Raw genomic sequence first — 14,309 nt, 5'->3', positions numbered from 1 at the left:
ACTGTCCTCGCAGTAATGAGTGAATTCTCGCTCTATGAGTTCACACAAGAAGTAGTGTTTAAAAGAGCCTGGCACCTCCTCTCTTGTTCCCTCTCTCTTTCTCTCACTGTCATCATGTGACAGGTCTGCTTCCCCTGCACCTTGTGCCATGAGTAAAAGCTTCCTGAGGCTTCTCCAGAAGCTGGGCAGATGCTGGTGCCATGCTTGCACAACCTGCAGAATCATGAGCCAAATCAACCTCTTTTCTTTATAAATTACCCAGTCTTGGATACTCCTTTATAGCAATGCAAAATGGATGAACACAGTCTGACATACAGTAATGCTTAAGAAAGGTTTGTTTTCTTTAACATCTGTCTCCTTAGCCAGACTGTCAACCCTTTGTGGGCAGGGACTTCTACCCTCTGTGCTTCCAAGGTGTTTGGCATATAGTAGGAACTCAATAAATCTCAATTCCTAATTGATCCTAGTGGCAATTCCTCAGAAACAGGGGCCCTAGTGTGATATGGTTTGGCTCTGTGTCCCCACCCAAATCTCATCTTGTAGCTCCCATGATTCCCATGTGTTGTGGGAGGGACCCGGTGGGAGATGATTGAATCATGGGAGTGGGTCTTTCCCATGCTATTCTCGTGATAGTGAATGGGTCTCACAAGATCTGATGGTTTTAAAAATGGGAGTTTCCCTGCACAATTTCTCTCTTTGCCTGCTGCCATTCATGTAAGATGTGACTTGCTTCTGCTTGCCTTCCGTCACGATTGTGAGGCTTCCTCAGTCATGTGGAACCGTAAGTCCAGGTAAACCTCTTTCTTTTGTAAATTATCCAGTCTTTATCAGTATGTCTTTATCAGCAGCATGAAAATGGACTAATACATAGTGTTAATGGGCTCATAGTCATCACTCAGTATAGATGTCACTATACTAAATGACCAAACCATGGACTTGAAGCAAGGCCAAAGTCTATTATTGAAAATATTCATCAAATCCTTGGTAAAAATGTTTGTCTCATGTGCCAGTGCTGACAGAGAGGTGAAGGAGAGGATCCTATCCATCCTGCAAGGCTCAGGCCCAGAGATTCCTGTCTCTAGGCAGACTTTCCTAGTCCCATAGAGGCTACTTCCTACTATTATGTATGCAATTACCTAATACAAAGCTAAGAGTGGGGAAAAAAGTAATGACAATGTCAGCTTCAGTGCTGGGATTTTACATCAGTATACTGGTGTGGTTTTGTTTACTAGAGAAAATAGAATCCAATGTACTAATGTTCAGAACTCAGCTAATAAGTATGTTTTGGCTCAAACTATATCATAAATCAAAAGATGGTTTCTTACTGGTCCACATGGCCCAGCTGTGAGAATACTGTAATTTATTAAACCAGTCTCCTCAAGTAAGGTTACCCTTCTCAAACTAGGTCTTAGGAGGAAATAATCCACAAAGTCTTAAGACTTATCCCACCACCCACTTCTGTTTGATGAAGACAACTTAAGGGAGAAAGAACCCTGTCCTGCTCTGCTGGAGAGTCAAATCACACCATGTCAACACAACCTTGTGACAGCCAGTCCTCCTCCTTCTGTTCTGAAATGAGAACCACGGAGCCACTCACACCAGAATGCCCATAAGCCATGTGCATCCCATGGTGTTTTCTGCTCAGGGGCCATGGATGGAAGAATGAGAGTCTGATGACATTGTAGCACTTTTTCTTTCTCTCCCCAGGCACCCAGACACTGCAAGCAGGCAGTGCACAGTGTGAAAGACCACCTGCTTGGGGAGAGGAGATTGCAGGAGCTGGGTCTTAGGCCAAAAAGAGGGCCCATAGGAACCTTCCAGCAACAGACTTCCACACCTCCTCTATGGTTTCATCGTTTGTCCCCTCCAAAACTCATGTTGAAATTAAATTGCCATTGCAACAGTAATGAGAGGTGAAACCTTTATGAGGCAGAGCCCTCATGGGTGAGACTAATGCCATTATAAAATGGCAAGTTTGGTCCCCTTTCTTTTCTTTGCTCTTCTACCTTTCCCCATGGAATGATGCAGCAAGAAGGCCTTTGACAGATGCTGGCTCCTTGATATTTGACTCTCCAGTCTCCAGAACTGAGAGCCAATACATTTCTGTTTATTATAAATTACCTAGTCTGTGGTATTCTGTTATAGCAGCACAAAATGGACTAAGACACCTCCCAAGCACAATTTCTTTCTCCCATGTTTCCGTGACACTTTACTGATAAGTGTTCTAGTATTTCATTTCTTCTGCTATATTTAATCATATTTCCTCATATCTTCCTCACTAGACTGTGTCTAAGGAAAATGAATATATCTTATTAATCTCACTTTCCACAGTGCCCAGCACAGTATATAACTGAAAACAGACACTCAGTAAAGTTGAAAAACTTGTAGTAAGAGAGACCCAGCACAAGAATGTTGTATTTATTTATAATCTTTAACTCCTTCTTAGACTGTGAGTGACTGCAAAACAGAAATCATGGCTTTTTCACCTTCAATCACACAACATAGTGATTTAGGGTCAGAAAGACTTGTGTCCAAATTCTAACTCTGATTTACTTTCTGGTGACCTTGAGTAAGTGACAACCTCTCTGAGCCTCTACTTCCTCATGATACATGGGTGTGAAAATTAAGTGAGATAGTGCATGCAAACTGTTTGGAATCCAGCCAGGCACACAGTATGAGCCCAATACATAGAGGTTATATTGGCAATGCCAGAGGACCCCCAGGTATGATTAACGCTCAGTCAATGTTGGTTGAATAAGAACCCCTCTGTGAATGTTTAATTCACTGCTGTAAGTTTCTGGTCAAAACTCCTGAGTCGAGTCCCCAGACTGACCCCACAGAATATATGCTGGAAAAAGTTAATGATCTATGCAGTCAGATGAAAAGAAAAAGAACAGATGGAATGAGTTTGGACAATGAGTACCTTGATTCCTTCCCCTGCCAACTCCTGTCAAGATGTTGTAACACTCTGGTCTGATTCTCATTACTTCTGAACAAATGAATTACTTCTTAAGCTTCTTTTTACCTGATTCTTCCATGAGTAATATGAAGATGGAAAATGACATTTTTAAGACTTTGGTGAGGTAAGGAGGTGAAAGGACAGATGGGGCAAGGGGGAAGTGAGAGGTGAGAGCTCAGTTCTGAAGTCTCCCAAATACCTAGTGTTGGCACTGGGTCTCCTTTGGGGTCAAAGACCTGGGCAGGTATTTTCTCCCTTCCTCTATGAGTTAAAGCAGGGAAACTGTTATATATGGAACATTATTCCTTTAATAGGAACCCACTGAGGATATTTCATTATACAATCCTGATGTTTTTCTTAAAATAATTTCAGATGTTAAAATAAAATAAAAAGCCAATAGAGTCAATTCAGATCACATCACAGGATGCTGAAGGTGGACACCAGCAGGAAGATTCCATTCAAACTGGTAATAATTAACTCCAGAAACATCTTCCATGAAGTTGAGGCACACACAGGGAATGGGTAGGCTCATGAGCAAGGGCCGAGCGCCAGATCCTGCCTGGGAGCTGCATCTGGATCTTTCATGTTGGCTATGGCTATGGAACAAGGCACCAAACCACCAACTGGTTTGATTTGTTAGTTTATTAGTATTTATTCTTTTTAATGTGTTAGTTAATTTCTTGTTAATCAATTGAGTTGGGGGAAAGTCAGTCAGGAAAGGTATCTAGACATTTTCCTATGTAGTCATTTTTGGAATGTGAAAGACCTGCCAGGAGGCAACATCGTAAAGGGAAGGAGAATAAGTCTGGGGTCATCAGGTCTGGGCCTGAAGCCTGCCTCTGTTTCCTACCAGCTGTGTGGTTTGGGTCAAGCAATTCAACTTTCTATGCTGCAGTCTTCTCACCTTAAAGTGGAAGAAACAATACCTACTCTGCAGGAGTATTATGAGTATTAAATGGTATAACCCACGTAAATCCATCATGGTCTGAAACGGCAGGGACATGAAGAATGTAATTTCTTCTCTCTTTGCCTACTTTGGACAAAGGGTTATACTGAGTGAAATAAAGAATGTGGCTGGGTGTGGTGGCTCACGCCTGTAATCCCAGCACTTTGGGAGGCCAAGGCCGGTGGATCACCTGAGGTCAGGAGTTCAAGGCCACCCTGGCTAACGTGGTGAAATCCCATCTCTACTGAAAATACAAAAATTAGCTGGGCATGGTGGTGGGGGCCTGTAATCCCAGCTACTTGGGAGGCTGAGGCAGGAGAATTGCTTGAACTCAGGAGGCGGAGGTTGCAGTGAGCCGAGATCGTGCCATTGCACTCCAGCCCGGGTGACAAGAGCAAAACTCCACCTCAAAAAAAAAAAAAAAAAAAAAAAAAAAAAGAATGGTCAAATGTAGGGATCTCGAAGACCCCTTCCACATTTCCAGATCAGACAGTCCATGGTTCTATTTTCTAGGGCAAGTGCTAAGTAAGAGCCAGAATTCACCGTATATTTACTCTGAAACTAATAAGGAAGCCACTAGTGGGAGAAGTTGGAAATACTAAACCTCTGCTCAGCCTCTCTCTAATTTGACTCCTCCTAGTTGAACACAGGGTGTCCCATCTTTTTGGATCTGGGACATCTTTGTGAATTTGCTTCTGGGACACAGGATGAAGATGTCTAGTTTCCATGTGGCTGCCCACTATTCCCCAAATCTATCCATACCATAAACACATGTGATGTAAGCGGTGACAGAATCATAGTGAGTCTCATTCGCTGTTTTCACCAATGGAAAAACTGAGGAAGTGGTGTGACTTTCCGAAAGACAAACCCATAGTAAGTAGATGGCAGAGTTGGAACAAACCTAATGTCTCTTTATCTGAGTCCAGGAGCTCTTATGCCACACTGTAAATGCCATTCATTCCTTCATCAATTTCAAATTGAGCTCCTAAAACGTGCCACATAGATATAATCAGAATCATACTTTAAGGACCCATGTTGGGTCAATGCTGCCTTGGCCATGAAGTCCTAACTCTATATGCATTTTCAAATACACATTGGTTGTCCCTGTTTTCCTCCATGGGACTACCATGTGCTACACTGTCTTGATTGTCAAGGTAAGAAAACAAAGGGAATGTGCCAGAGTCTACATCTATTGATTTTGCCTGTCCAGCAACAGTGCCTTCACTACTGTTTGAGGAACACCCCCTATCCTAGTGCATACCATCTTCTTAGGACTGTCAAGCTGTCCCACTCTCCCTCTGGCAGCGTGTTGACTAAGCCCAGGTGGGACCAAACTCTCCCCCTTGAATTTAAAGGTTGAATATAACCACTAAACCCTATGGAGCAGATTAATGATGATCATGGCACACTGAAGAAGTTGCCTACTTGTTTTTGTTACATACATCCATGGAAATGGTCCATTTCCGTCTTTACTGAGACCTAGTTGCTCATCCTTCCTTTGAGTCAATGAGCAAACTTTCAATAAGTTTCTTGTCTGCTTAAGTTAAACAGAATCCATTTCAGTTGCTTGAACCCAATGAATCTTCATTAATCTACTCACCAATCCAAGAACATTGCCCTAATGCATGGCTGGGAAATAGTTAACTAAAGATGTCCATATAGCTGTCATGAGAAGGGTACTTACTGGGCTTCTGGTACCATCCGAAGGGATAGGTGTGGACTTCAATGTCAGGAGAGCCACAGTCCAAAATGCGCCAGGCTCCTCCATTCTCCTCACTGCACATCTGAATTCCCAAGCTGTTCAGAGTGAGACATGTCACCTCTCCTCCTGGGGTGGAAAAAAAAAAAAAAAACCACAATCAGGAAACTGAGTACAATGGAAGAGTCTAATGAATGAGAAAAATTCTGCAAGTACATTGTTCAGCAGACATTTGGGATACACCACTATATTTCAGATACTATCTCAGCCACTGCTGAAAAACCTGGTACCTGAACTCAAGGAGCCTCTGATCTAAGAGCAAAGGGATAGAGATACTTATCAAGCACCTAACATGTGCTCAGGGCTGTGCTAGGTCTCTGTTGGTATCACTTCACTTGGTCCTCACATAACCTTATGAGGAAGGTAGCTTTGGTAGCCCTATATACAGATGAGGAGGAAACAGAGGCTCAGGGAGATTAAGTGACTTTTCCAGAATCACACACTAGTAAGGGAATCAACCAAGCATTAAGTACATATCATACAAATGGATCCAAAATTCGCCAAGCTGCTTGGCCTAAGTGTTGAAAGATGAACAAAAGATATCTAAGCCAAGAGTAGAAGGAAGGAAGTTTGGCCAGGTAGAACTGCACATGTAAAGTGATGATCACTGGACTAGGAGCCATGTCTCAGCTACCACATTTATTAGCCAGTTGCCCTCTCCAAGCCCCCATTTCCTTGTCTGTGAACGAGGATAGGAGATGCTGAGGATTTGCAAAAGCATGGATGTGAAAGTGTTTTCTAAACTGCAGAGTACTGTGCACAGGGGAGAGGAAGTTGTTACTATTATTACCTTTTAACTGGGAAACATTTAGAAATCCAAAGCCAGTGCAGCATGGGTCCGCATCGCACCATCGTTCACATTCAAAGAACCTGGCATAGGAAGAGAAAGAGCAGGCCTGAAGGTTTTCACTGGTGACCCAGGACCTACTGGGTGGGCTGATGATAGTCATTCTTGCTTTGGGGAACTAGCTTTTTTTTTACCCCCTACTTAAACTGGGGGTGCTTTGGTCAATATGCATGAGTGGATTCTTAGCTTTGAGGTTCTTTCTGAAAACAAAATTCTACTCCTCTCAGGAATACTGTCCTGCCATTAATCATTTATTCACCCATTCATTCATCATGCATATATTCTGTGCCTATTATGTGCCAGGCTCCAACCAAGCTAACCCAGGATCCAGAATGTACTCTTTCAATCCTTTCAGGTAAGCAGAAGGTCTCAGCTTTGGACTCTGGGAAAATAAAGAAATAACAGGGAAGGCATTTCTAGAAAGAGGAGAGTCCATAGGCTTACAGTCAGGGTGACCCAGCCAGGGGCCTGTTTAAGCAGCCAGAGCCGAGCCTGTGCTCCCCTTCACTTCCCGTCTTACTCACTGTACAACGTGGATAATCACACTCTACCAATGCATTTCAGTTTACTGGGTCAGCCCATCCAGCCAGGCTCTCTCAAGACTGACCTTCTTATCCACTCAATAACTAAGCCCCACCCTCAGCTTCTAGGGCTATTCATGGCAGGAGGGACTTAATGGCTCCAAACCAACATTTCTGGGGTCAATTCCAAGTTTCCCCTGCCCCGACCACTCTGCTCCAGTCTGACCACTCATTCTTGACTCCCGAGAGCTTTCTCAAACACTTAGCCCCTTCTTGGTGAGGGGATCCTGCCTCGTATTGCCATTCTCCTTCCCTGAACCCAAGCCACATCCCAGCGGTGATGCTTTTACCTGCTGGGCAGCATCTCCAATGTTGGCAGCATCTGTGCCCTGATGCCTGCAAGTCACCTCTCTGCTTTTCCATCTCCTAGTTCTCTGCTAACCTGTCCACTTACCGCTTCCTTTTCCTATCTTGGAAGCTCATTTCTAAGATCCAGTCTGGACCATGGATTTTCCCAGCCAACTACATTTCCCTGAGTCCAGACGCACAATCTACTCCCCTAGTTCCCATCCCAGCTCCGCGGTCAGGCTGATCCCTGGTTCCAACCCTCCTTTTCATCCAACGCTCCCATCAGCACAGTGGTGTCCAGCTGAATCTCAAGACAGACTAGCCTGCCTCATCTTTTTACCCCCATTTTCAAAAGTAGATCTTAAGCACCAGCAACATGATTCAGTCATAACTCAAGAGCACTTCATAGATCAATGGTTCATGAATGGATGACCCTTGAATTTTTAAGTATAAAAGAATCACCAGGGGAAGCTTCCTTAAAGGTCAGATTCTTGAACTCCCTCCCAGGAAATGCTGATTTAGCAGGTTTGAAATAGGACCCAAGGATGCAGTTTATAAATAGGACCCAAGAATGCAGATCTGCAGATCTCACCCATTAGAATTCACATTCAGCTCTCCGGGTGATTCTAATGGGTAAGATCCACAGACAATACTAGGAGAGACATCATCTTCAATTAAAACAACTAAATAAAGACTAAGCAAATAAATCAATCATAAAATAAATTTTAAAAATAAATAAAAAATAAAAAATTATTTATATGTATATGAGTCTGTTAAAATTTCCACTTGCTCTCCAGATTCTGAGCACTGCAATGTGAGGTTTTGACAATCAAATTTAGTACCATACTTGATAATTTATATTAAATAATGCTCAGTGGCTCTTTCATCATCCAGCGAGTAGTTCAAGGCTAAATGTTGTGTTTACTATCAGTAACTTACCTTAGCTGAGGTTTTCAGATATGGTTACCTCCTTATTACCTTTTACCCCCTTAGCTTTGGATTTTATAGTTTTTTTTTGTGCTTTTTTTTTTTTTTTGACAGAGTCTTGCTCTGTTGCTAGGCTGGAGTGCAGTGGCGCGATCTCAGCTCACTGCAACCTCCACCTCCTGAGTTCAAGTGATTCTTCTGCCTCAGCCTCCTGAGTAACTGGGACTACTAGCATGTGCCGCCACCATGCCCAGCTAATTTTTGTATTTTTGGTAGAGACGGGGCTTCACCATGTTGGTCACGATGGTCTTGATCTCTTGACCTCGTGATCCGCCCGGCTCGGCCTCCTAAAGTGCTTGGTATGCTTCTGTTTTTAGCTGTGATTGTGTCATCTTCTTTGAGGAATTATTATTCATAATAAACATTAGGGATGAGACACAAGTAGCTTACCCATTAGAAATAGATTTTTCAGACATGGACACTTTATTTCTAATGGATATCCCCATCAGTTTTTGGAACGGCAGGCGAGTGTAAAAGTTCTTCACTTTATCTTCCAGTATAACTACACAGAGGAAGAAAGAAAATACATTACTTAGAGATTTGCTGTAGTCATGAAAATATGAGGACAAATGAGTAAAACACAGACTGAAAGTTTACAATTAAAGATGACATATTAAATTCATATTAACCCTCATTTCCTATCTCAAATCTCACTAAAATGATGGTAAGTCCACAGGGACAAAGATTTTTTTAAAAAAAGTGGAGACACAGCAACAAAATGTTGGAAGCTAGAAAGCATATGGAGGAATAAAAATAGGCCTAACAGACCAAGAAAACTACTCAACTTTTCTGTGGGAAGAACCAAGAAGCAATGCCATCTGCCCTCTGGAATCCCACAAGGTTTAAGTATGGCAGCCCTGGGGGTGAAGGTGGCCCAAACAGAAGTACTGGCTGGAATCTCTTTAAGAAGCTATTTGGCCTCTAGATGCTCTCCTCTCCTCTCCGCAGCTGACAACAGCCCTCTCCCCACCATGGAAGAAGATAGAAGGTTCATTCTCTCAAGACGACAGAAGAGAGTATCTCTTGGGTGCATCAGGTACAAACCATGGCATAAGCACTTCACAGAAAGTAGGAGATTCTTTCAAGTCAGCCTGCATAATGAATATTGAGGTGTCCTCCCCCACATTTTCCAAATTTATTTGGTGCCCAAACCACCAGGAGCCAGGTTCATGCCCCAAGGCCAGGTGTTGAGAAACTCCTCTGAAGGAGGAACCTAAAAATACTGGCATGAGGAATTCCCCAAAGGGCAACCCAACAGGATTATCCCTCAAAGAAACCTAGAGTCAACATGTTCCCACTACACATTTGGGGCTGCCCAGTCAGCTTGTGGACCCCTTTGACATTCTAGTGGAAAAACAGGGGTCACTGGACATCTGAGAAAGACATCCAACAGAGAAGATAGAACAGTAAATGAAAGGTGACAACATCTGGAGAAAACAGACTGTATGGGGTTAAAAAAATCTCCAAAAATATGGCATCATTAATGGCCTGGGAGAGAAAATCACCTTCTATCTTGTTAAAGTCACTGTTGCTGACATTCTTTGTAATATACAGCCAAATGGGATTCTGATGCATGTATTAAAGGTGGCTGTCTTAGGAGAGGATTATTTTCTATTGTCAATTTGATGCAGTTCTAAATGGCTTCACATCTCTACAAGGAACATGAATAACTTTACTTTTAAAAGAAGAATAAATTAGTTTTAAGTGTGAATAAATATTTTGGGTTTTATTTTTTTAAAGCCCACTTCTGCATTGAAATACTGCCCCCAAATAACCCTTTTTCAAATTTTTTGTTTAAACTGAGACAATTACGCAGTAGTTTTTTGATTCTAACCGTGAAAGTTTGGATCCATGTTCCCATCTTCTTGAAACCAATAAAAGTATAAAGAAAATATTTTTTAAATAAGAAACTAATGTGGATCTTTCTAAAACCACAGAGCCAGCAGAACATTGGAAATACAGTTTATGCAGATCTCTCCAAGTGCTCACCTTTCTTCCGGAACAGGGCCTTTGGCATCTGAGGCAGGACCAGTCTGCAGCCCTGGGCATTGGACTCCATGATGTCATCACACACCTGTGCCTCTGGGTAGAGGGTGCAGGTGAAGTACAAGGATGCACTCTCTGTTATCTCTGCAAGCTGACAGAAAGAGTGCTCCTGCACACAACCTACAGGCAAGAGAGTAGTGTGATTTTAGTTTTTGTGGGGTCTACAGGGGAGAATAATCTCTACAGGATTCTCTGGGTGGAGAAATGCCTGGTAGAGATCCCTCCTAGTTAGGGCAGAGGCCTGAGACTGTCATGATCATCCAGTCTGGAAGGCCCATGCAAAAACGCTGGGGTTCCGCTAGCTGGGGAGGGGGCCATGTGCTCCTGAATAAAGGCAGAGTTGAAGGCATAAGGGACAAACCTCAAACTCAGCAATACAAGAGGCAAAAGAGCAACATTGCATTGGATCTACCCATGGCCATCTCAGAGGAAGTCAGGATCTGCAGACCAGAGGTCACAGGACTGTAAAAACTGTGAACTTTGTGAATGGTCTCCCTGCACCTGTGCCCAAGTCAGCCTGTGCCCCTGGTATATGTGAGCTCCCCAAGGGCAAGGAACATGGTTGATTTGGTTCATTTTGGGTGTTCTCTTTCTTCTCTAAAATCAAACACAAAGCTTTGAACATAATGCATACTTAATAACTGCCAAATGGATGGATGGATAGATGGATGGATGGATGGATGGATGGATGGATGGATGGATGGATGGATGGTTGGATGGGATGGATACATGGATACATGGATGGATGGATGGTTGGATGGATGGATGGATGGATGGATGGATGGATCGAATGGATGGATGGATGGGACGGAAGGATGGATGGATGAATGGGATGGATGGATGGATGGATGGATGGATGGATGGATGGATGGGATGGAAGGATGGATGGGATGGATAAATGAGTAGATGGATGTATGAATGGGATGGATGGGTGGATGGATGGATGGATGGATGGGTGAATGGATGGATAGATGGAGAGACAGGTGGATGAAGATAGGTTATGGAAGCAGAGTAGAGATTAACTACACTGTAACCTTCTTGAAGATAGGGGTTATGTGCTATCTTTCTTTTATACCATCCACAGTGATCCATGAGTTATGACACAAAATTTGGCCTTATCTGTGTCTCAGGAGTTGCCAGACTTGGCCTGTGATGCCTGACTACAGTGTCTGGAAGAAGAAGAATGAGGTCTAAGGATACTTACGAGAAAGGCACCACAGGTTTGCCTGCTGGGCTGAAAACAGGTGCTTGAAAAGCCAGTGCTTCTGGCTGGAGAGTGATTGATTTCCATTGACAATGACCTGGTTGAGGTCCACAGGGGAGAAAAGTTCTGTTGTCAAACCTGAAAAAGAAGCAGGGAGTCAACCTGCACCTTTAACTCTAGTGAATATGAGAAAAACACAAGAAACACACACACACACACACACACACACAGAGACAGAGAGAGAGAGTGTCAGAGATAGAGACAGAGACATTTTTATGCTGTGTGAAACCAGAGCAGGATTGAAGTCAGTAGAGCTGGGAGTTGGGTCAGACAGGAATAATTCAGAAGGCCCCAGGAAGTCCTAAAAATTATGGGATGGCAAAATCTTAGAATCTGGGTTTGGATAAAGCCTTGGAAGTTATCTGGTCCACCTTTTCACCTAATGCAGAAGTTTTCCCCTGGAGACTTCCGTGTAATGCCTCTATAGCTCCACATGACATCATTGTGCTGACCACAGCAGTCCACTCCATCATTAGGAAGTTGTATAGTCAAGTCCTCTCTTCATAACTTTGAACCACTGATCCTCTTTTTGTCTTCTGAAGCCACATGAAAGTCCAGCCTCTCTCCCAAATGGTAGTCTTCATCTACAAAGTCAGCTTTCAGCTCCACTTAACCCAAACTTGAAAGTTTTAGCTCAACCATTCCCTGACTCTGTCTTCAGGTATTCACATGCCATGATCCCAGCTCTTCCTGGAGTCTCCACTGCCTACAGAAAATAAGTCCAGGTTCTTTTCTTAATCTGGGCTCTACTTGCATTTTGAACCTCAACTCGGATTGTCTTGATTTGCACTTCAGCAACACAACAGCCCTGCTAACTCTAGCTCATCACCACACTGTTTGCAGTCCCCATGCAATTGCTCATGCTCTTCCCTCTGTTGGCTCAAGCTCCATTACACCTTCCTCCAGAACCCAGCTAGTGCAGCTTGTGCTTCGAGGATCAGCTTTTATCCCTCCTGCTCTGATGTCCTGTGACTCTATAAAGAGGTTCTATAGGGCCAAGGACCCCAACACCCAGGCCCAGTGGGGATAGCTCTGTAACCTTGGAGTGCTCTGTCTTCCAGGGGGATGTACAACGGTGGCAAGATGCAGATCAGGGAGATGAGCTGGGGAATGTTTGCAATGTCCATTCATTCAGGGCTCTGTATAAGGGGCACTACATCCCATATACACCTCCACTTTGCTGTGGACTTGGGCACTGCACTTTCCTTTAGTGCTTGTCAGCAGCCATTTTCCACACTTCATAAAGCAGGCTCAAGGAGACTGAGCTTCTTCACTAGAAAGAACCACTGGACAGGGTAAAGGCTTTATGAGTACTTGGAAAGGTCAGAAGTTTAGTGCTGGCAGAGACACCAGAGACCATGTCGCCATCCCAGCCTGCATCTCATGTGATTGTATCATGGCCAGTTCCCAAGCCTGTTTCCTCATTGAACCATGCCTGGCACAAGAGGACAGAGACCTCAGAGATCATATTGCCTCCCCAGCCTTCATCTCACATGATTGTATAATGGCCAGTCCCCATGTGGGTCTCCCCATTGAACCACGCCTGGCACAAAGTAGGAGCTCAGGGAGATCACAGATTGCCCCTCAAGAAAGCAGAAAGAGAAGAGAAACAAGGCAGCAGGACTGAAGGCACACCTGCTCTCGGAGCCTTGGCACAGGTGTTCCCCTTACCTGGAACACCTTTTCTCAGGTATACCTGGGAGCATCTGGCAGATCCTTCTGGCCTCCGCCGAGAAACCTTCCCTGGCCCCTGCAGGCTGCTAGCATTCCTTCTCCTGCATTCTCACTGCAACTGACACCTGTCCACATTGCACCCCTTGCCACACTGTCATGCAGTGGCTGGCACATGGAATTCTCACTAGTCTGTGAATGTCCAAGGCCACAGCCACATGTGCTCAAAAACGTCTGGTTGGATGAAAGAATGAATACTGTAGCCACTTCATCTTATACCTGGTTTACATGCCATATTAGATTAAGCCATTTCCTATTTCTCTTAAAACTATGTGCCCTCCTTAAAAGCAATGAGACCAATCACTCTCGTTGGCTTCCTGGGTTTGTCTCAAACATTCAGACTGATGGGAGTAACCTGATACACAAAGGGGAAGATTCCTCACTGTCCTCTGAATCAGACAGGCCATTCTCATGGACCCTGAGAAGCACCGTCTGAGTAAACAAGCCCACGTGGAGATGCCACTCGGCCTGGACTCAATGTGATTTTTTCTCCAGGCACTTTATCTACTTGAGCCCAGGAATGCAATCAACTGAGAAAGGGAAAACTGAGCTGAGCCTTGTCTATTCACCCTGACTCCCCGCAAGGTCTCCAGGAGGGGCCAAGCTCCCCTTCTAGGGGAGAGGGAAGAAAGCAGGGGGCAGGGGGAGCATCTTGTGTGAATCATGTGAGAGTTTTGCAGATGCTGCCCTAAAGTAGCCCTAAAGTAGTGTGTGATGATGGATTTGACAGAACCTTCTCAAGTGCCACTAACTCACACACATTTACGTTATCACAAGCTGTGTGGCTGCCCCTCAAAGGCACTGCCGAGGTTGAGGATCACAAATACAATGCCTGATCAAGTAGGGGAGGGCAGGGTGCTGGGCATTTTTCAGGCATGTGTTAAGTACCAGGCACTGTGCC

At 44.1% G+C, this 14,309-nt stretch overlaps 1 protein-coding gene across 7 annotated transcripts in view; it reads right to left on the bottom strand.

The window, feature by feature from the left end:
- LOC101148708 (thyroglobulin) overlaps positions 1 to 14,309 on the bottom strand; it is a 218,394-nt gene that overhangs the window by 156,369 nt on the left and 47,716 nt on the right. For all 7 annotated transcript variants that reach the window (XM_063709519.1, XM_063709517.1, XM_063709516.1 and 4 more), the window contains 5 exons: positions 11,618 to 11,755; positions 10,357 to 10,533; positions 8,758 to 8,869; positions 6,455 to 6,534; positions 5,590 to 5,733 (listed from right to left, as the gene is read on the bottom strand). In XM_063709519.1, the coding sequence (XP_063565589.1) occupies positions 5,590 to 5,733; positions 6,455 to 6,534; positions 8,758 to 8,869; positions 10,357 to 10,533; positions 11,618 to 11,755 (651 nt within the window). The remainder of the gene's footprint in view (positions 1 to 5,589; positions 5,734 to 6,454; positions 6,535 to 8,757; positions 8,870 to 10,356; positions 10,534 to 11,617; positions 11,756 to 14,309) is intronic.

Source organism: Gorilla gorilla, chromosome 7 (genome assembly GCF_029281585.2).
Source record: "Gorilla gorilla gorilla isolate KB3781 chromosome 7, NHGRI_mGorGor1-v2.1_pri, whole genome shotgun sequence".
NCBI classification, from domain to species: domain Eukaryota; kingdom Metazoa; phylum Chordata; class Mammalia; order Primates; family Hominidae; genus Gorilla; species Gorilla gorilla.
The sequence above is the reverse complement of the archived record's forward strand: the minus strand, read 5'-3'. Positions and strand labels throughout refer to the sequence as shown.